Below are 19,299 nucleotides of genomic sequence, written 5' to 3'. Positions count from 1 at the left end.
ACTGGCGGAGCCCATCTCGCGACGCGGATCGGCGGAGGCTGTTTCGACGTGCCCCGACGTGCAACTTTGTCAGGACGTTCCGAGTTCAAAAGGCGTCCTGGTCTCGCCCCGCAAAGAGCAGAACGCGCCCGTCTCGGACCAGACCGGACGTCTTCGGTCTCGGCACCGGGTGAGCCGAGGTTGCGGCGGCTTGCTCGCGGGTACGTTTGAGTTTGGGGGCAAAAGGAGGGTGCGAAACGGCAAGAGGAGGCAACTCACGCGTGGACATGCCGGAACATTCTTCGGCGGCACCGGGAGACGACGAGGACGACGCCTCCAAGACGGACCACAGCAGCCAGACCGAGAGCGCGGCCCCCCAACGCTTCATCCTTCTCCTCCGTCAGCTCTCCTTCCACCCCCCCCCCGACACTCGCCTTCTCTCTTTTTCTCGCTTTGCTCTTGAGAAACCCAAAGAAAGTTATTTTTCTTCTTCTTAGCACTCACACGGTTCTTTTTGCTGCTTTTTGGAGTTCTTGACTACTCTCTTGTCTATCATTTGTTTCTCTCAAATGTCAAAAGATTCTCCTTTGTACCGCTATTTCTTTCTCTCTTTTTGTCCCCCCGCCCCTTCTGGACGACCGAGGTCGTCTCGTTCGAGGCGAAGTTTGATGCGGCCCAGAGGCGCCCGTGCGGAGTTCCTTTGAGGAGTCGCTTCTCTCACCAGAATGTTGCAACGTATGCCGGGTAGTGCGCCTAATGCGCTACGGCGCATGTGGAAAGTATTCGTCGCGTTTCCTGTTTTCACGTCACCGTCCGGACCGATAAGAACACTTCCCGTCTGCGGTTTGCCGTTGCCATGGTGACGCCTCAAGTTCCCGCGTGCGGAGAGCGTTCACGTATTCATACCCATTCATTGGCACTTTGCGGGAGCTTCTTGTCTTGTTCGTGGAATGACGTCAGCACTTGGTCATCGTTCAGCTCGGAGGAAGCAGGGTGACCAAATCGTCATCATCTGATCGTCGGAGGTGCTTCCGCTTTCCTCTGCCTTCTGTTTTTTTTTTGCTACGTGGAAAAAAAAGAAAAGGAAAACGATTCACTCACTCTGCGTAGAACACGCCGACTGTCCACACGACAAAAAGCAACGCTAGCCGAGGGCCAGGACATTCTCGCTTGACTCCTCCATCTCCACTCACGCAAAGAAGAGAAAATAAAAGCTGATTTTGACATTGTATGTTCTTATGATCCGAACAGTGTCCTTGGGTGGCATGAAAGGAGCTTTTAAAGAAAACGCATTGTAGTGATTGTGCGACTGGATGTTGTTTGGATTGCATTGGGAAGCAGAACAAAATAACGAACAAATCCATTCGTCGTTATCATCGAGACGTCACCGTGAATTTTTTTTTGGAAAAAACATTTTTCAACAGCTGGAAAAAAATGTGTGGGCGTTTCCAGCAACTGGATGTTCTCGCGATGCGTGGGGAACATTTCGCCCCTTCAACACACACACACACACACACAATAGCAAGAAATTGTATGCGCATGCGCGCTGCGTCACAGCCGATCCGGTTGGAGCTTCCGCAGCGCTCGGTGGTTAGCGGAACCAAAACACGGCTTGACGAGGCCCCTCACGACGACCAGAGCGAGGATTTGAGGACCCCCACACCCCCCACCGGCCAGGACGCGTCTCCAGAGACACCAGGAAGGAAGGCCGCCCGTGCGTCCGTCTGCACGCGCTACGACAAAGACGTAAGTCGTATACGGGCCCCTTAAACGGAATCTGATGGGGGGGGGGTGTTTTGGAGCTCTTCCTCACGCGAAGCTACGCGACAAACACACACACAAACGCGCGCGCGCAACGTCAGCAGGCCTGATGAGGATGATGAAGAGGTCGTCCGTCCACCCGCACTGAAGGAGAAGTCACGCGTCGGTTCGCCGTAGGGCGTCTCAAGGCATTGACATGCGCCAAAATTGGAGGACCCCCGTGGAAAGGGTCGCCAAATGCCAAAGTGTCATGCGGAACAACACCAAGAGGTGGAGGACGCGTAGAAAGTCACCTGACAGCCTTGCTGGACGTTTTCTGGTAAACGTCAGAAATCGGAGTAGTGGACCTACTTACTGTTGAGACTTTGGCATTTGACTCGGATTTGTTCTCGGTGTGAAAGTGCTCGCGAAACGCACTCGAGTTGAGTTGCGAGGCTTCCGACAGCTTGAAGTCAATCCAAAATACTCAATGACGAGAATCCAATTCCGACATTGTTGGCCAACAAGGAGGATTCGGATTGCACCTTTTGTTTTTGCCTGCCGACAGTTTTTGGATGAGGGGAGCATGACGTCCTTCGGCCGGACCGGGCTCCGCGTCCCCTCGGCGCTGCTGCCGCCGCTGCTGCTGCTGCTGATCCTGGTCCAGAGCCGGCGGGCGGGGGCGGGCCGCCCGGACCGCGCCGGCGTCGTCTTGGCGTCGGAGGAGTACGTGAGCGCCACGGTCAACGCCACGGCCGTGGACGCGCGGGGGCACGCCGTCCACGTCATGAGCAGCGAAGACGGCACCTACGGGCAGAACTCGCCCAAAGTCGACGCCCGCGCCTTAGTCGTGGTCACGCCCGCGCCGCGCCACGGAGGTGAGCCCGCACGCCGACCGCGGACGCAAACGAACGTCGAGAAACAATTTGCGTCCAAAGAAATGCGCGCGGTAGGTGGTCTCGCGCACGCTCATCCGCCCTTTTGTGTCCAGCGGTGGATCGTCAGGGCTGCGACCCCCGCACGCGCTTTGCGGCTCCTCCTCGCGGCGTCCAGTGGGTGGCGCTGCTGCAGAGAGGAAACTGCACCTTCAAGGAGAAAATCCTGAAGGCGGCCGCCTTCAACGCCTCCGCCGTGCTCATCTACAACAACTCCACCAACAAGACCGTCAAGATGGGCCATGAAGGTCAGCGCTTACGCTAGCCGGCTAAGATGAGCCACACTCGGCAAAAAGCCCGGGGGTGCCTGGGGCCTCACCCGGCATTGGCGTCGCCTTCAGGTACGGGCGACACGGTGGCGGTGATGATCACGGAAAGGTACGGCAAAGACATCCTGGCCCAGCTGGAGAGGAATCTGAGCGTGGTGGTGACGGTCGTGGTGGGTCAGCGCATTCCCATCAAGAGCGTCAACCGCGGCTCGCTGGTCTTTGTGTCCATCTCCTTCATCGTCCTCATGATCATCTCCTCCGCGTGGCTCATCTTCTACTTCATCCAGAAGATACGATACGGCGCGGCGCCCCACCGCGGCCACGTACGTGTGCCCGCCTGCCCCGCCCTCATGCATATGCGGGCGCGTCCTAACGATGCGTCTTCTGTTGGTCTGACGTCAGCGTCGTCTGGGCGATGCAGCCAAGAAGGCCATCGGCAAGTTGAGCACCAGGACGGTGAAGAAAGGAGATAAGGTGAAATCAGCGCGTGTACATTATATGCGCGTTTCTTTCACACGCGGCCTTGAATTGAAACGTGCGCCCGTGTGCGTAGGAGACGGACCCCGACTTCAACCACTGTGCCGTTTGCATCGAAGCGTACCAGCTGAACGACGTCGTCCGCATCCTTCCCTGCGAGTGAGTCGCCCGATGGCCGGGGGCCACGTAGCGAAGGCCCCAAAACCAAGCGTGCCCCCAAGAAGGCTTTCAGGGGAGAAAAGTTGTTTGCTTTGGCACCCTCCCCCGACGTTTTGGTGTCTTACTGTAAAATGCCACAAGATGGCGCCCGAGCCTAATGTCACAAGCTGACGCTGTCGCGCGCATTGTGTGTGTTCAGGCACGTGTTCCACAAGACGTGCGTGGATCCGTGGCTCAACGAGCACTGCACGTGTCCCATGTGCAAGCTCAACATCCTCAAGGCCCTCGGCGTCGCGGTGAGTCGGCGTCCCCGCCGCCGCGCGCCGGATCCCGACGTCGCGTCGGCAACGTGGCGTGCCTTTGCCGTGCAGAGCGGCGTCCCGTGCGCGGACGGCGAGGCGGCGGACGCGGAGCGCTCCGGTGGGAGTCTGGCGCCCGTCGGCCCGAGGGCGTCGCTCGCCCAGCGCGGCGGCGGCGGGGGCGGGCCCGCCGTCAGCCTGGAGCCACTGAGCCCGCCCTGCCCGGAGGCCCCGCCCCGCTCCCCCGCTGACATCGCCATCGCCGGCACCGGTAAGGTCGGGCCGTCAGGCACATACGCTTCTTTTTGTGTGTGTGTCGATGGATTTGGGATGGCTGCACTCGAAAAAACATCGCATCTGGGCCGGTCAAAATTTGTGCCTCAACAAAAGGCGTTAAATTGCAAAAACTGAGAATGAGGTGCCAAAAGGACATCCATTTCGCTTTGCAAGAGAATCAAGTTTGCCGAAACGCACAATGTCAATAGACGAAACTTTGGATTCGAGGAAGAAAAACACATTTTCATTTGGAAGGCTGACATTTTTATTGATGAATAAAATCCTTGCTTCAGGGCGCTGCTATTAACCTGCAAAAATCAATCAATGAATAGAATTTCCCCGCAAACTTGGAAAGCAGTTCCTCAATTCAAGTCTTTAATTCATAAAACTGCCCCCCCGCCCACACACACACAAAAAAACTAACCTTGGGTGATTCTTTATTTACTTTTTAGGTTGAAATGTATTTGTCAGATTTTTGACTTTTTTGGGGTGATGATTAATGTTACTCCAGATTTGGGAGAATTTTCAATACACTGAAGCTTTCGCAATTATTTTTACAGATTTTCTTTAATGTTGACCTTTTTTTAGACCACATTTTTTAAAAATATATTTTTCTGTGGAAATTTTGAGATGTAGAAAGAAACAATGTGCATAATTTGGAATTTCAAATTTTGAAAGCAAAAGATTTTGTTTGCGTGCGTGCAGGTGGTCACTTCTTCACGTCGACGCCTCCGCCTCGCACGGAGCTGCCGGACCTTCAGGCCCCACTGGACCTCTTCGATGACAAGTCCTGAGGGCCGGCACCGTGGCAACCCCTCCGCCTCCTCCTCACACACACACACACACACACACACACACACACACACACACACACACACACACACACACAGACACACAAGCACGTAAACACAAAGGTTTTGACCTGCGTAATGACAGTGGACTCGAGAACTCCAAAGTGTTGTAGATGAAGCGGATCACTGTGGATCTGCTCACACCGGCTTTGGGAGCAGAAGAAAAAGCCAAGCCCTGAATCTTCCATGAAAAACGTAATTCCTCGGTAGGTTCTATGTTCATCAAGGCTCTGTGAAGTTGCGCTCGCACTTGCGGGTCCTCGTTTTCCATTTCAAATGGTTCGCGGCATGTTTCCCGGGTTTGGGGGGGACGAGGGCCCCGTCTCGAGGATCCGCCACTTGTTCTTCCAGTGTTTTGTTCCTTATTAGAAAAGCCAATTGCCCGAATTCCAGAGTGCCTGAACGTTGGCCAGCGGACGCGACTGCAGCTGGATCACGACCAAAGAATCCGAACCGCTGGCGCTTTGAAGCAAGCGCTGAATAATCCCGAGACCAGAAGCAGAACTTCCATCCGCCCCCGCGACCACCCTCTGCCGCGACGGTGTTCCCCGTTGTCACGTCGCTACGGCCGTCCAAAAGGGAAAGCGGGCTCACCTTTCAATGCTAACCCCCCTTCTGCCCAACGTTAGCCACGCTCAGCGCAACTACTACAAGCTGAGATTTGCACAAAGGACAAAATTGAAAAAAAAGGACAAAGTTGAACTCGTGTTAGCGTAGGAAGACAAAGGGAACGCGGGCGTTGAATTGGCTTCGGAATATGACATTCGCGTGCTACATTGCTCATTAGCCTAGCCGCTAACCGCTAACTAGCTCGACAACATCCTTTCGTCCCCCCCCCGACGGCATCTCGGCCGTATGAACGCGCCGAGCGAAGCTTTGAGGGCGGCGGGGGGCCGATCCATTGAATGAGTAGCATCGAAACGCCATGAAGCCAAAAGTATACAATCTAAGGCGCAATATCGTGAGAAAATGCACATTCCGCAGCCTACGACAACCGCGAGCCAAAGCGTACAAACTCCACGACCAATACTCGCATTTGCACATGTAGTCGGGAGAACCAGATCGCAACCGAGTTTCGAGTTGCCAGCGCAAGGCCGATGGGAGGCGTGCGATTGCTCCAAGTTTGATGGGGGGCCAAATCGGGACTTCTTGAACTGCGATTCAACGAGCCTTCGACCGAGACGGGAAGGTGGAATCGTTTCCACGATAACGTCAATCATTTGATGACTGGACGTTTGTTGTACAATATGAGGACAAACTCGGCTACAAACGGCGTGACGTGTCTGCGTGCACGAAACACGGAATTGATGTACTGTAGTTTCTTGGTAGTGTGTCGCTATTAAAATGCCGCTCAAGTTGACCCCTGTCGGTGTGATCGCATTGCCCCCCGCCGCTGGATTTGGAGTCACCAAAACCTCAAGCCGACATTTCATAGAATACAAATACTGTACGTGATAATCACGACGAATAAGCCAACAAGTCACCTCAAAATTAAAAAAAAAATACATTAAAATAAAGCAACACCTACGGATGGAATATTTCAAATAAAACCCAGCGGTTGGTCCTTCTTATAAAGTGCATATTCTTTGGGTTTCAAATAAGTGATCGCGTTCTCTTCCCGAAGTTCTATACTACGTTGAGAGCACAGCACGCAGTTTTCAAGTTTGTTTTCGGTCTAAAACGCGTCATGTAAACCAAAAAAAAAAATCTCACCGGTGTTTAATGTTAGAACCGTTCGCCACCCCAATTCGTGTGCAAACATCTACCGAGGCCCACGTCAATGTCTGAAAATATCCAAACGCTCGCAGCAACCTTTGAGATATGTCGGCCATGACGGTCTTCCACTGCCCATAAAATCGAAAAGATTGGATCGTTTGGATATTTTCAGGGGTCGAAGAGGTAGGCGGTGTTGTGCACGTGATTTCCCGATAGTCCGAAAGCTTCGTGCCCATCAGGTGCCAAACACTGCGGCCTTGATATTTTCCGAGAGCGTCGGCGCTGTTGTTTTTAGTCACAGCTGTCGAACGGAACAAATCCGCGCACATGAAGCGTTTTTGACGGGCCCCGCGACAAGCGGGCGCTTCACTTTGGGTGGTAGTGAAGGGGTTAACCGTCGGTGACGTAGCACGCCGGGGGCGTGTCGACGCGTCAACCCGGAAGTGATGCGCAGTCAGCAGACCGCGGGGGAAACGCCAGCAAAACAACGGCGTCGGCGTCCGCGGCCCTCCGCTCTTCCCGACGAGCGCCACCCGAGAGACGAACCAAGCGAACCGCCGCGGAGGGGAGCATGTGGATCCACCCGGAAGAGGTTCTGCTGGCCGGCCCGCTCTGGGTTTCCGAGCGAGCCAACCCGTTCTTCATCCTTCAGCGGCGGCGGGGACACGGCCGCGGAGGGGGGCTCTCCGGTCCGTCCTCCTCCTTTTCTTGACCATGACAGTCTCACTGCTTGTCCTTTCCTTCTTTGCCTTCTCCCATTTTGTTTTCTGTTCCTTCTTTGTCTTCTCGATGCTTTTTTTTCTTAGCAAAGTCAAGTCAAGAGTATTTGTGGAGCACTTTCAAACAGCCATCGCTGCATCCAAAGTGCTGTACATGGAGCAATTGAACACGCTCAATAAACAGTAAGACAAATCGGTAATAAAAGGCGCTAGAAAGCACCAAAGAATAAAATCAAGAACAAATCAAAGTCATGCTGAGTCGAATGCAGCAACAGAAAAGGCTCCATCCCCTCTGAGCCTCACTTTAGTTCCTTTATTTACTTCTAATGATGTCCGGTCCACAGACCTGAGGCGCGGGGCAGGTGTGCAGGGGCGGATGAGCTCAGAGAGGTCATTTAGAGATGTGAAAACAAACTTGTCAAGCGAGTCATGTGCGCTTTTGTTCAAGCGCGATCAAGGGGAAGGAACGCCGCCGCCACTCTTTGTATTCCAATTGCGTAAAAGAGGAAGAAAAGGACGCAGTGCCGTGTGACAACGAGGCGGTTGTCGCGTGCAGGTCTGCTGGTGGGGACTCTGGACGTGGTTCTGGACTCCAGCGCCAGGGTGGCCCCCTACAGGATCCTCCTCCAGACGGCCGACTCGCAGATCTTCTGGAACGTGGCCTGCGGTGAGTCCCACGGCCGGCCGCTCGCCCGGCCCCCGGCCGGCGTTTGACCCCGGGGCCTGGTCTCGTAGGTTCCTCGCGCAAGGAGATCACGGAGCACTGGGATTGGCTGGAGGCCAACCTGCTGCAGACGGTCGCCGCCTTCGACAACGACTCTGACGTCACGACCTTCGTCAGGGGCAAGATTTCTGTACGTCGCCGCCGGGCCGCTCTTTCTCTGACGCGTACTGAGCGCCACCCGGGGGTGGGGGGGCCGCTCAAATCGTAGGGTCTGATCGCCGAGGAGAAGCGGGCGACGCCGGGCGACGGGCAGGAGGAGGATTGCGGCAAGTTCCAGGAAGCCCAGCTGAAGATGCGCAAGCTGTTCGGGATGCCCGAAGAGGAGAAGCTGGTCAACTATTACTCGTGCAGCTACTGGAAAGGTCGCGTGCCGCGGCAGGGCTGGCTCTACCTGTCCGTCAACCACCTGTGCTTCTACTCCTTCCTGCTGGGCAAGGAAGGTAGGAGACGGCGGGAGCGCTGGCTCCGCCGGCGGGAGCGCTGGCTCCGCCGGCCAGGTGCAAAGAGCGGTCTTTGTCCGGCAGTGACGGTGGTGGTCCAGTGGACGGAGGTGACCCGGCTGGAGAGGAACGCCAGCCTGCTGTTCCCCGAGAGCGTCTGCGTCAGCACTCGCGCGGGGGAGCACTTCTTCTCCATGTTCCTGGACGTGGGCGACGCCTTCAAGCTGATGGAGCAGCTGGCCAACCTGGCCATGCGGCAGCTGCTGGACAACCAGGCCTTCGCCGCCGACCGCTCGCTGCCCAAGCCCCGCAAGGCCCTCAAGAACGTCTCCGTCCTCAAGAGGTGCGGCCGTCTTTTGCCGGTACGCCGAAATGTGGGGTTGCTGAGCCGGCGGTGTTTGGCGGACAGGGATCTGGACGCCCGGGCCAAGAACGAGCGCTACCGCAGCACCTTCCGCCTGACGGCGGACGAGCGCCTGGACGGCCACACGGACTGCACGCTGTGGACGCCCTTCGCCAAGACGCACGTGGCGGGCCAGCTTTTCATCTCCAACAACTACGTCTGCTTCGCCAGCCGGCAAGAAGACCTGTGCCAGCTCATCATCCCGCTCACAGAGGTCCGACTCCAGTGCACACCTTTCCACATGTGCTCGCGGACGTTTCTCCCGAATAACGTGTCCGGCGGGACCGTCGCGTGTGCCTTTTGCCGTCTTCAACTGCGCCGAAGGTTCCCCGCAGGACGGAGAGCGTCGCGGGAAAGCCGCTGCGGCGGCGACCCTTCGGCGAGGAGTGGAAAAGGCCGGCACAGCGGTCCCGTCGGATACGTTTGGTTTCCCTTCCCCGAGCGAAGGTTGCTCCGCCCCCCTCAAGCCACCGATGCTAGCTAGCCATTAGCTGTCCATCCTTGCGAGCGGGAATTTGCATGCGAGATTGTCGGGGAATCCTTTCGAGGTTCTAGCGAAAAACCCGCAAGGAGGCCGATGCGCTTGACCGCCGTGTGGCTCGGCCCCCCAGGTGTCCGTGGTGGAGAAGGCGGACAGCAGCAACGTCCTTCCGTGTCCCGTGTCCATCAGCACCAAAAACAAAATGAACTTCCTGTTCGCCAACCTGAAAGATCGAGACTTCCTGGTCCAGCGCATCTCCGACTTCCTGCAGAGGACGCCGGACGACCCGCGGGGGGACGTCGCTCCCGCGGCGGCCGCGGTAAGACCCCCGGGAGTCGGTGAAAAGGCAAATGGATCCGATTCCTTTGATTGATCCGCGGGGCTTTGGCACCGGTCACGCGATGAAGGTCTTTGCTCACGCCGTCCTTCGGTCCCGCCAGCAGCACCGGCGCCACTCTGACGTGCCCACAGCCACGCGGGGGCTTCTGCAGCTTTACCGTCAAGATGCGCCCGAGGACCTGGGACCCAAAGCTGTGAGTCCAACCACTGGCGCGGGCTTCCGTTTGATCCGAGCGGATTCGTTCGACCCCGTCTGGGACGGCGGAAAGAAACGCGTACCGCTTGAGGGCCGACGTTGGGGCCGTTTGCTGGAGCTCACGTCACGTCGTGTGTCCCCGCGGTTGCTCGCACGTCAGATGAAGGAGAAGATGAAGGAGGAAGCGTGGAACATCCACTTCTCGGAGTTTGGCCGCGGGGTCTGCATGTACAGGACGGCCAGAAGCCGAGAACTGGTGCTCGGCGGCATTCCCGAGAAGCTTCGAGGAGAACTCTGGTTGCTCTTCTCAGGTAGGCCCTGGGCCCGCTCCTCCTCGTTCCCCCTCGCTCTCCTCCGCTTTTGCTCCCCCCCCCCCTCGCACGTTGTTCCCTTTTCCTTCCATCAGGGGCGCAGAACCAGATGTCGGCGCACGTGGGCTACTACGGCGAGCTGGCGGAGCGGGCGGCGGGCCTGAGCTCTTTGGCCGCGGAGGAGATCGAGCGGGACCTCCACCGCTCCATGCCCGAGCACCGAGCCTTCCAGAACGAGACGGGCATCGCCGCCCTGCGCCGCGTCCTCACCGCCTACGCCCACAGGAACCCGGGCATCGGCTACTGCCAGGTGGGCGGAGCCTCCGCTCGGCCGGGTCGGGTCGGGCCACTGACGCCTGCGCTCCCCCCCCAGGCCATGAACATCGTGACGTCGGTGCTGCTGCTCTACTGCAGCGAGGAGGAGGCCTTCTGGCTGCTGGTGGCGCTCTGCGAGCGCATGCTGCCCGACTACTACAACACCAGGGTCGTGGGTGGGTACGCCGGAACACCCGCCGCTCGTACCCGCACCCCATGGAGATCCCCGCCCCGGCCCATACGCACGCTGGAGAGTCCCCGATTGGGAAAAAAAAGTCTTCTCGCAGCCAGCGCGCCCACGTTCTCCCTCATTCTGCAACCGCCCCCGTCCCTTCTTCTCCAGAGACTTGAGTCGCCCCGGCGGCTGACCCGCCGTCTTTGACCCGCGCGTCTTTGCAGGCGCTCTGGTGGACCAGGGGGTGTTTGAAGACCTGACCCAGGCCTTCCTGCCCCTCTTGTACGAGCACATGCGGGAGCTGGGCGTCATCTCCACCATCAGCCTGTCGTGGTTCCTCACCCTCTTCCTGTCCGTCATGCCCTTCGACAGCGCCGTGCTCCTGGTCGACTGCTTCTTCTACGAGGGCATCAAAGTCATCTTCCAGGTAGGCCCGTCGCTGTCACTGCCCCGCCGCGGGGGCTGACGCTCCCCGTGCCGCCCGCAGGTGGCGCTGGCGGTGCTCCACGATAACATGGACGCCTTGTTGGCCTGCAACGACGAGGGCGAAGCCATGACGGTCCTGGGAAGGTAGCCGTCGCCGTCGAGCGCTTGGCGTGCCGCTTGTGACAGCCGCCCGCCCGCCCCCCGTCTAGGTACCTGGACCACGTGGTGAACAAGCAGATGGCCACGCCGCCCGTGCCCCACTTGCACGCCCTCCTCACCGGCGGAGACCGGCCGCCGCCCGAGATCGACGTCTTTGACCTCATCAGGTCCTCCTACGAGGTCAGATCGCAACCATGATGACGGCGATGTCACTTTTGGAGCGTCCCAATCGTAGTTGGTTCACCGCCGGGACTTTCCCTAAGCTTGTTCAAACTCGATATAAGCAAAAGCCTAGCCTACAAGTCTAAAGTAAAAAGCTCGGGGGCGGCGGGGGGACGAGTCTTGTCTCCCAGACGTTAATGGTCGATGTTGGCGGAGGTGGGAGGGGGGGGAGATTCGGCCGGGGTAAAAGGGAGGTCAAAATGCTAATGGCTACTGAGCGTCTATTCCCCCTTTGGGCTTGAATGAACCGACCGTCGAGGATGCGCCAACGCTCGGCTCAGATGAATTTCGGATGGCCGCGGCGCGCCGCCAACGGCGCAAAGAAAGCGGCCGGCGGTGACGGCCGGGCTCCGCGCGGCTGCGGCTAACCCGCCGCCGTTTGGCTGACTTGTGCGAGCAGAAGTTCGGCGGCCTTCGCGCCGACGTCATCGAGCAGATGAGGTTCAAGCAGAGGTTAAAGGTCATCCAGTCGCTGGAGGACACGACCAAACGGAGCGTGGTGAGCCGTGTCTCTGGCTAAGGGGCTAGCGGGCTAACGGGCTAACAGGCTAACGGGTTAAAGTGTTGTGCGCGCAGGTGCGAGCCATGATGACCGAGTCGGCCTTCGATATCGAGGAGCTGGATGAGCTCTACTGCCTGTTTAAGGTGGGAGCCGTCGAGGTGGGCCGCTTGCTCGGCGCGGCGGCGCGGCGGGCGGGCCTTGAAGGCGGCCCGCGCTCCTTTCAGGCCCAGCACATGAGCAGCCGCTACTGGGGCTCCTCCGGCGGCTCGGCGGCGGCGCGCCACGACCCCAGCCTGCCCTACCTGGAGCAGTACCGCATCGACGGCGCTCAATTCTCGCAGCTTCTGTGCGCCCTGGCCGCCTGGCGCTGCGCCGGCCACGCCCCCGTCCTGGCCGCCCGACTCTTCAGGACCCTGGACCGCGACGGCGACGGCCTGGTCAACTTCAAGGAGCTGGTCACGGCGCTCAGTGAGTGGACTTGGGGCCGCGCGGGCCGCCCCGCCCCGCCCGTGGCGGCGCCTCTCGCTCTTTGTTGTCTTTCTTTGCAGGCGGGATGTACCACGGCGACATGACCGACAAGCTCAAGCTGCTCTACAAGCTCCACCTGCCGCCCGGTAAGGCGCGTCTGCGTTGACCGACTGAATGGACCAAAGCGCATCGATGTCATCCTTTGTTTGCGCGTCAGCTCTGTGTCCCGAAGAGGCCGAGTCCGCTCCGGAGGCCGCCGACTTCTTCACTGAAGACGCGGCAAAAGGTTCGAGTGGCTTCTGCCGCCTCTTCTCTTTCTTCTTCCCACTCCGGAAGCTGCAGGTTTGCTTGGGATGACATGAATGGACAATGATGACGACGAGTCCCAATTCAGGAGCTCACAAAAGAGCCCCCACTTAGCAAATATTAACAACACCCCCAGTATGGCAAGAGAAAGAAAACAAACATGGGCAGATTAGGCAGGCTGCTGTGGGTGGTGCCTGGGCAAGATTTGACTTGCACAACGGAGCGCTTTCATCCTCATGAGGTTTTACGGGCGCTCCGGGGCCTGACCCTGCGAGCTGACTTGGGGCAGGAGGTGGGGGCGCACGCCGAACCGGGTCACCAACTCCATGATGACATGGTTGACGATGCTATGGTGTGCAGGTGAAGAGGCCAACGCGGAGTCCGGCGACGTTAGCGGCGGCGAGGAGAAGAAAGGTAACGGTTGCGCCGCCCTCCGTTTGACTGAGCCCACGGAGGCCCTGACCTTGGACCTTTGACCGGTAGAGGACTACAGGTACTACCTGCGGATGTGGGCCAAGGAGAAGGAGCCCAGGCAGGAATCCATCAAAGATCTTCCTCGGATGAACCAGGTCAGCACGTCGCCATTGACGCTGGCCGTCCTATTTGGGGGTGGGGGGGGTCTTCTTCTTCCCCAACACATCATGAAACACTAATCCCTCGTTCGACGATTGATTGCATTTGTAGGAGCAGTTCATCGAACTGTGTAAGACGCTCTACAACATGTTCAGCGAGGAGCGCGACGAGCAGCAGCTGTACCACGCCATCGCCACCGTCGCCAGTCTGCTGCTGCGCATCGGCGAAGTCGGCAAGAAATTCAACAACGGCGACAAGACGGCTGCCGCACTGCGGGCCGCCTCACCCCTCGCGGCGGAGCTTTCGCCCGACGACCGCCCGGAGGAGGCCGCCGGCGAGGGGGAGACCGGCGACGAGGCGTCGGCGTCGTCGTACTCCGCGACGAGCGACGACGAGCGGCCGACGCCTAGGCGGCGGCCGGGCGAGCGCGCCGACGCCGATTGGTCCGTCACCTTCGAGCAGGTCCTGGCGTCCGTGCTGACGGAGCCGGCGCTGGTGGACTACTTTGAGAGGAAAAGGGACATCCGGGCCCGGATGGCCGCGCACCGGACGCGACCGTCGGTGGAGCAGCAGAGCAGCTCCGCCTCCTCGGACCGCGAGCGAGGTGACCCTTGACCCCTGGCACCTTCCCGAGCTTTCGCTAGAAGGTCATCCTAAAACAGGAGGGGGGTGGGGGGGCGGCCGTACGTTTTGAGGCCTTTTGAACATTAATCCTACAAATAAATCAACATATTTACGATGAAAGCATACTGCTGCTATACAAGACGGGAGGGAGATGATAAATCTCACGTCATAACGCAAATCATTTCACATTTTCTCGTGCCGAGTTCACTGTCCCTTTCGGCGATAAATGTCACGTCAGCATCACATGATAGCTTGCTGAATTTCACATTTCTACACAATCAAGTTGGAATGTGATTGACGGCGCATTTTCGTGTTTTAATCGACAACGTTTAACTACCGCGGTGGGAAAAAAACCAAAGCAAGCCATTTCTTGCGCTTCAGCTCAGGAGCAAAGTTCTTCTCGTGTCTTCAAAATCAACTTGCTACTGCCTGTAAGCAGAAAGTCAGTATTAAAATAATAAGGCCTGCTGTTTCAAATTATTTTTTTTTTTTGTGAAATTTATCAACTCTTACTGAACGTTTTTTTCTGGTGTGGCAGCAGTATGGTTCTGTAGTTTTCTTTGTTTTTTTTTTTTTCCCGACTGTATGATCAAGATTTTTCTTGCTCACAATTTGTGTTTTGGAGAAAAGGAACAGAATGTTGAAAATGCATTTTGCTTTGCAAAGAAGAAAGTCTTTTTTTTTTAATGTGAAAGAGATGCGATCTTGTTTCCCGTTGGATGGAAAACCTCAATTGATGTTTTAATCACGAAGCGACTGAAATTTGACAACTAAATGTGGAGCACTGTATTGTGCACGTGAATATGCATCGGAACATTGATGAACCAGCAGATTTTATTCTTTTGTAAACCTTTGACTTTTTATTCATCCATCCTGTCACGATGTCTAATGAATAATCAATAAATCACCTTTTAAAAAAATCTCGTTAGTAATCAATGCTATTCATTTCTGTGACGACATGTGACGACCATGTAGAGTAAGGCATTTTTGTCCGAAAAAAAACAACCATGTATAATAAGGCGTTGTTAGCCGAAAAAAAACGACCATGTATAGTAAGGCGTTTTTAGCCCCCCCAAAAAATGTCCATGTATAGTAAGGCGTTTTTGGCCGAAAAAAAACGACCATGTATAGTAAGGCGTTTTTGGCCGAAAAAAAACGACCATGTATAGTAAGGCGTTTTTTACCGAAAAAAATGTCCATGTATAATAAGGCGTTGTTAGCCGAAAAAAAAACGACCATGTATAGTAAGGCATTTTTGTCCGAAAAAACCAACCATGTATAGTAATACGTTTTTTAGCCGAAAAAAAATGACCATGTATAATAAGGCGTTGTTAGCCGAAAAAAAAACGACCATGTATAGTAAGGCGTTTTTAGCCCCCCCCCAAAAAATGACCATGTATAGTAAGGCGTTTTTAGCCGAAAAAAACGACCATGTATAGTAAGGCGTTTTTTACCGAAAAAAATGTCCATGTATAGTAAGGCGTTTTTGGCCGAAAAAAAACGACCATGTATAGTAAGGCATTTTTAGCCCCCAAAAAACGACCATGTATAGTAAGGCGTTTTTAGCTGAAAAAAAACGACCATGTATAGTAAGGCATTTTTAGCCCCCAAAAAACGACCATGTATAGTAAGGCGTTTTTTACTGAAAAAAATGTCCATGTATAGTAAGGCGTTTTTAGCCCCCAAAAAACGACCATGTATAGTAAGGTGTTTTTAGCTGAAAAAAAACGACCATGTATAGTAAGGCATTTTTAGCCCCCCCCAAAAAATGACCATGTATAGTAAGGCGTTTTTAGCTGAAAAAAAACGACCATGTATAGTAAGGGGTTTTTAGCCGTTTTTTTCGGCCAAAAACGCCTTACTATATATGGTCGTTTTTTGGGGCTTAAAACGCCTTACTATACATGGTCATTTTTTGGGGCGCCTGTCGTGTGACCCCGCCCCCTGTACCCCCCTTGCTCCATGTTTGACAGCAGGGAAGATTTTGACGCGAGCCTCTGAGGAAAACGTGGGCCTCCACCTGCATAAAATTGCGCGGTTATTTCATGCAAAGTTTGCAAGCTTCATGTTGTCTAGTTCAAAGAAAACCAAAAACATTCAAGCTGAGCAAAGCGTTTTTATTGAGTGTCAAGCGAATATTGTGATGACAGAGTGTACCGACTGGACTATTAGCCATGGCCGCTTTTCATCCGACGCCGTCGCATGCGCCGTGACGCGTACAAGTGTGCTATGAGGCGAAGCGCTGGCATCAGTGCGGGCGGGGCTTCTTGGCATACTGGATGGCGTCCAGGGCGGCGCCGATGTCAAAATCTTTGGCCTGCAAGAGACGGGTCAGCCAGCCGCCCTCGTCGGTGAAGCCCATGGACAACATGTGACTCAGAGACTCGATCAGGCGGGGGTCCGCCTCTGGGGGAAGGAGGAGGCACACGTTAGCTAAGCAGGCCTAAAATTTAGCGGGGGCGGGGGCGGGAGGCGAGACGTTACCCGGAGGAAGGTGAGGGTACAGAGCTGCCGCCTTCAAGCCCGAAGGAGCCTTCTGGAACTCGGCAGGAGCGTCGCGGTTCAAGTCCCCCTTGAGGTTCTGGTCCCCGTCCAGATCCGGCTTGTCCTCCTGCAGCAACGATTGCAGTTCGCCGCTGGACGGGTCCACCTCCTTGCAGCTGACGTGAGTCCACTCTTCATCCAAGTCTGTTGCGGCAGCGGCTGAAGCCTGACGTCGGCAAAAGAGCGCCACGGCATCCACGTCTGACTTTTGGGCTCCATAATTATAAATGATAAACCCCACCCAAATCCCAACATCGCGATTGGGGACTTGGGAATGATGAACGACCCAAAGCCACATGCATGCCACGAGTCCTTGGCGGCCCGGCACACAGTTCTTGCCAAAGTGAAATCGTTCATCATTCCCGAGTGGCGAACATGATACAATTGCGGCAAAAAGGCGAGTCTGACCTTTCTGGGCTGAGCGTCGCCCTCAGCTCCGCCCACCTCCCCCTCTCCTTCATCCTGACTGGTCACCTTGGTCCTTTGGCCCTGGTGCTCCACGTCAATGTCAACGTCGATGCCTGCGCGCGACCACGACGACGACGACGACAAAAAAAAAACAAAAAAAACGAATCACTTTCCGTCCCGACGGCTGCGCGGCAACATGCCACTCACCTAGCGGGCTCAGCATGGCCGCCACGCCCTCACCAACGTTCTTCAGGAAGCTGAGGTCTGCGGTCAAAGGTCACAGATGAGCCCACGCGGCTAAGGATGAACACATGAACAACCAAGGCACTGACCGGCGGGGGCGCCGCCTCTGGCACACTTCTGGCTCCTGCCGCAGTGCCGCATCTTCTTCAGCAGCTTTCCCCGCGGGAACAGCGCCTGATAAAACGGCGCGCACGGCACATGAGCTCGCGCGCACACAAAAAGCGCAACGCGAGAAGTCTAGTGGGCGATGCCGACCTGCAGAGGGTGCCAGATTGGCAGCAGGGGGTGCTCGGTGTGCTTCCCTTGGACCTGGCAAGCCGAGCAAAGGTCGTAGTCGGGACACACGCTGCACTTGAAGCGCACGCCCGCGACCGGGCCTTCGCAACCGTCGCACGTCACGTTGGGGTGCACGCCGCCCAGGTGGGGTGGGGGAGGGGCCGCCGCCGCCGCAAACGCATTGGGGGGAAAGGCTTGAATCGGGAAGTCACGACGGTGCTCTCTCTTCTCTGGAAACACAAACATGCGCGACATTTGCACGAGTGATGGCAAAATGAAGCCCCATAAAGCAGTCAAGCCCTGCGGGGAAATGCGCGTGCGCACACACACGTCGGGGCCTCAAGATGAATCGTTTCGTCGACTACGCCATCATGTGGACAGGAAAATGTATCAGTCACGTGGTACACCCCCTTCGTGAGGCTTCAAACGTCACCATTGACGTCATCAAGACGCGCTTCGACTCCCCATTTATGAACCACTCAACGAGATGACACATCACTAATTTGCACACATTCAGCAGGGAAACGTTGATCAAAATAGCTTTTCATATTTCAATGCGCGGAGCAAAGCTTTACTCTTAAACAGCTGAATGGAAAATATATACAGGCACTTAAGATTTCTTTTTTTTTCTCATGTAAATGATCTAACAAGAAAAAAATATACTCAAAGGAATTAAAATTAAAAAAAACATTAATAAATACATAAACACATTTGTAAAATGTAAATTAAAACATCAATATGCATTGATATTTTTTAGAATGTACGAAAAGATTCATATCTTTAGATATTTTACGTTACGAAAACAGACATACATCATGATATATCTATGAAGAGATCGTTGGCTGAACATTCCGACTCATACTGCGGTTGGCTTTTTATAAACGGTCCGTGTGAAATGCGGTTGGCGGTTTGGGACTTTGGGATGGTGACGGTGACGACGACGTTTTGATTTGTGTCCGTTTACCTTTGATGAAAACCCGGAAGACGTCATCCTTCATGCAGGCCACGCCCATGGCGAGCTCGTCATCCGACGAGAAGGCCACCAGGTCCCCTTCGCAGTCTGGTCAAAAGCCAAAACAGAGGTCAACGATCAAACTTTGCTGAGCGAGGCCCGAAGGAAAAAAACACAAACAAAAACGACATCAACAAATCAGCCTGCGCTGTCCGACCTTTGTAGTACATGTTGAAGGCGGTCTTCTTGAGTCCGGAGAATATCTGACAAGTTTTGTCGCACAGATGTTCGAAGCTTCCGACCGCGTCTTGCCCCACCAGGAAGCGGCGAATCTCCCGAACCGACTCCTCTTTGCCCAGCAGGTAAGCCTTCACCGTCACCGACATTTTTTGGCCGCTGCTTCTGTTCTTTGTTTTTCTTCTGCTGCTGCTGCTGCTGCTGCTGCTGCTCTGCTCGCGCTTCTTCCGTTCGTCGTCGTAGAATCGACTCGGGCACTTTGTGACGCAGCTTTTAAATCCTGTTGCGCGACTTGTCTCGGCCACTTCCGGGTTGAGCGTCACCAATATTTACATGACGGCCGATAGGTTCAGCGCTCCAGCCCCGCCCACGTAGACCAATGAGAAAGCCGGAGGATGACGAAGCGTTTTTTTTTCCAATCCGGGGATTCCCCGCGCCTCATGTGACACGATCGCCCAAAAATTCGCTCGTCATGCTAACGCTAACAACAAACAACGATTGCAATTTCTTTTTGATAACCACACGCTGTCAAATGCCTTGTTTAGCGACTCATCC

At 55.6% G+C, this 19,299-nt stretch overlaps 4 protein-coding genes across 7 annotated transcripts in view; 2 read left to right on the top strand and 2 right to left on the bottom strand.

The window, feature by feature from the left end:
* Window positions 1–19,299, bottom strand: part of LOC127600757 (proteinase-activated receptor 4-like) — a 38,473-nt gene that overhangs the window by 2,030 nt on the left and 17,144 nt on the right. Inside the window, exon 2 of one of the 2 annotated variants that reach the window (XM_052065553.1) lies at window positions 259–521. In XM_052065553.1, the coding sequence (XP_051921513.1) occupies window positions 259–367 (109 nt within the window). In that variant the 5' untranslated portion in view covers window positions 368–521. Of the gene's footprint in view, window positions 1–258; window positions 876–19,299 lie in introns of those variants that run through there. The other variant, XM_052065545.1, reaches the window with a different exon arrangement.
* Window positions 1,512–6,535, top strand: rnf130 (ring finger protein 130). 3 transcript variants are annotated; one of them, XM_052065432.1, is made up of 9 exons: window positions 1,512–1,725; window positions 2,288–2,597; window positions 2,711–2,902; window positions 2,996–3,246; window positions 3,326–3,397; window positions 3,477–3,559; window positions 3,759–3,855; window positions 3,931–4,129; window positions 4,840–6,535. In XM_052065432.1, the coding sequence occupies exons 1-9, from the start codon at window positions 1,513–1,515 to the stop codon at window positions 4,926–4,928; spliced, it is 1,506 nt and encodes a 501-aa protein (XP_051921392.1). In that variant the 5' UTR covers window position 1,512; the 3' UTR covers window positions 4,929–6,535. The 3 variants fall into 3 exon arrangements, with proteins under 3 accessions (XP_051921392.1, XP_051921382.1, XP_051921371.1); XM_052065422.1 differs by having other exon boundaries at window positions 3,759–4,129; window positions 4,840–4,958; window positions 4,995–6,535; XM_052065411.1 differs by having other exon boundaries at window positions 3,759–4,129.
* On the top strand, window positions 7,126–14,778 carry LOC127600595 (TBC1 domain family member 9B-like). The gene is given in 22 exon segments (XM_052065281.1): window positions 7,126–7,390; window positions 7,977–8,087; window positions 8,156–8,274; window positions 8,353–8,584; window positions 8,669–8,927; window positions 8,994–9,201; window positions 9,599–9,789; window positions 9,791–10,001; window positions 10,164–10,314; window positions 10,410–10,624; window positions 10,688–10,805; window positions 11,029–11,231; window positions 11,292–11,374; window positions 11,440–11,569; window positions 12,012–12,110; window positions 12,188–12,256; window positions 12,338–12,581; window positions 12,662–12,727; window positions 12,799–12,867; window positions 13,248–13,301; window positions 13,371–13,456; window positions 13,572–14,778. Coding segments are annotated over 22 exon segments (3,540 nt in total). The 5' UTR covers window positions 7,126–7,272; the 3' UTR covers window positions 14,076–14,778.
* On the bottom strand, window positions 16,181–19,056 carry sqstm1 (sequestosome 1). Its single transcript, XM_052065529.1, has 8 exons — window positions 18,725–19,056; window positions 18,520–18,615; window positions 17,535–17,785; window positions 17,369–17,453; window positions 17,244–17,300; window positions 17,037–17,149; window positions 16,569–16,794; window positions 16,181–16,490 (listed from the first exon to the last, which is right to left on the bottom strand). The coding sequence occupies exons 1-8, from the start codon at window positions 18,891–18,893 to the stop codon at window positions 16,333–16,335; spliced, it is 1,155 nt and encodes a 384-aa protein (XP_051921489.1). The 5' UTR covers window positions 18,894–19,056; the 3' UTR covers window positions 16,181–16,332.

This window comes from Hippocampus zosterae, chromosome 1 (genome assembly GCF_025434085.1).
Source record: "Hippocampus zosterae strain Florida chromosome 1, ASM2543408v3, whole genome shotgun sequence".
Lineage (NCBI taxonomy): Eukaryota > Metazoa > Chordata > Actinopteri > Syngnathiformes > Syngnathidae > Hippocampus > Hippocampus zosterae.
The sequence above is the reverse complement of the archived record's forward strand: the minus strand, read 5'-3'. Positions and strand labels throughout refer to the sequence as shown.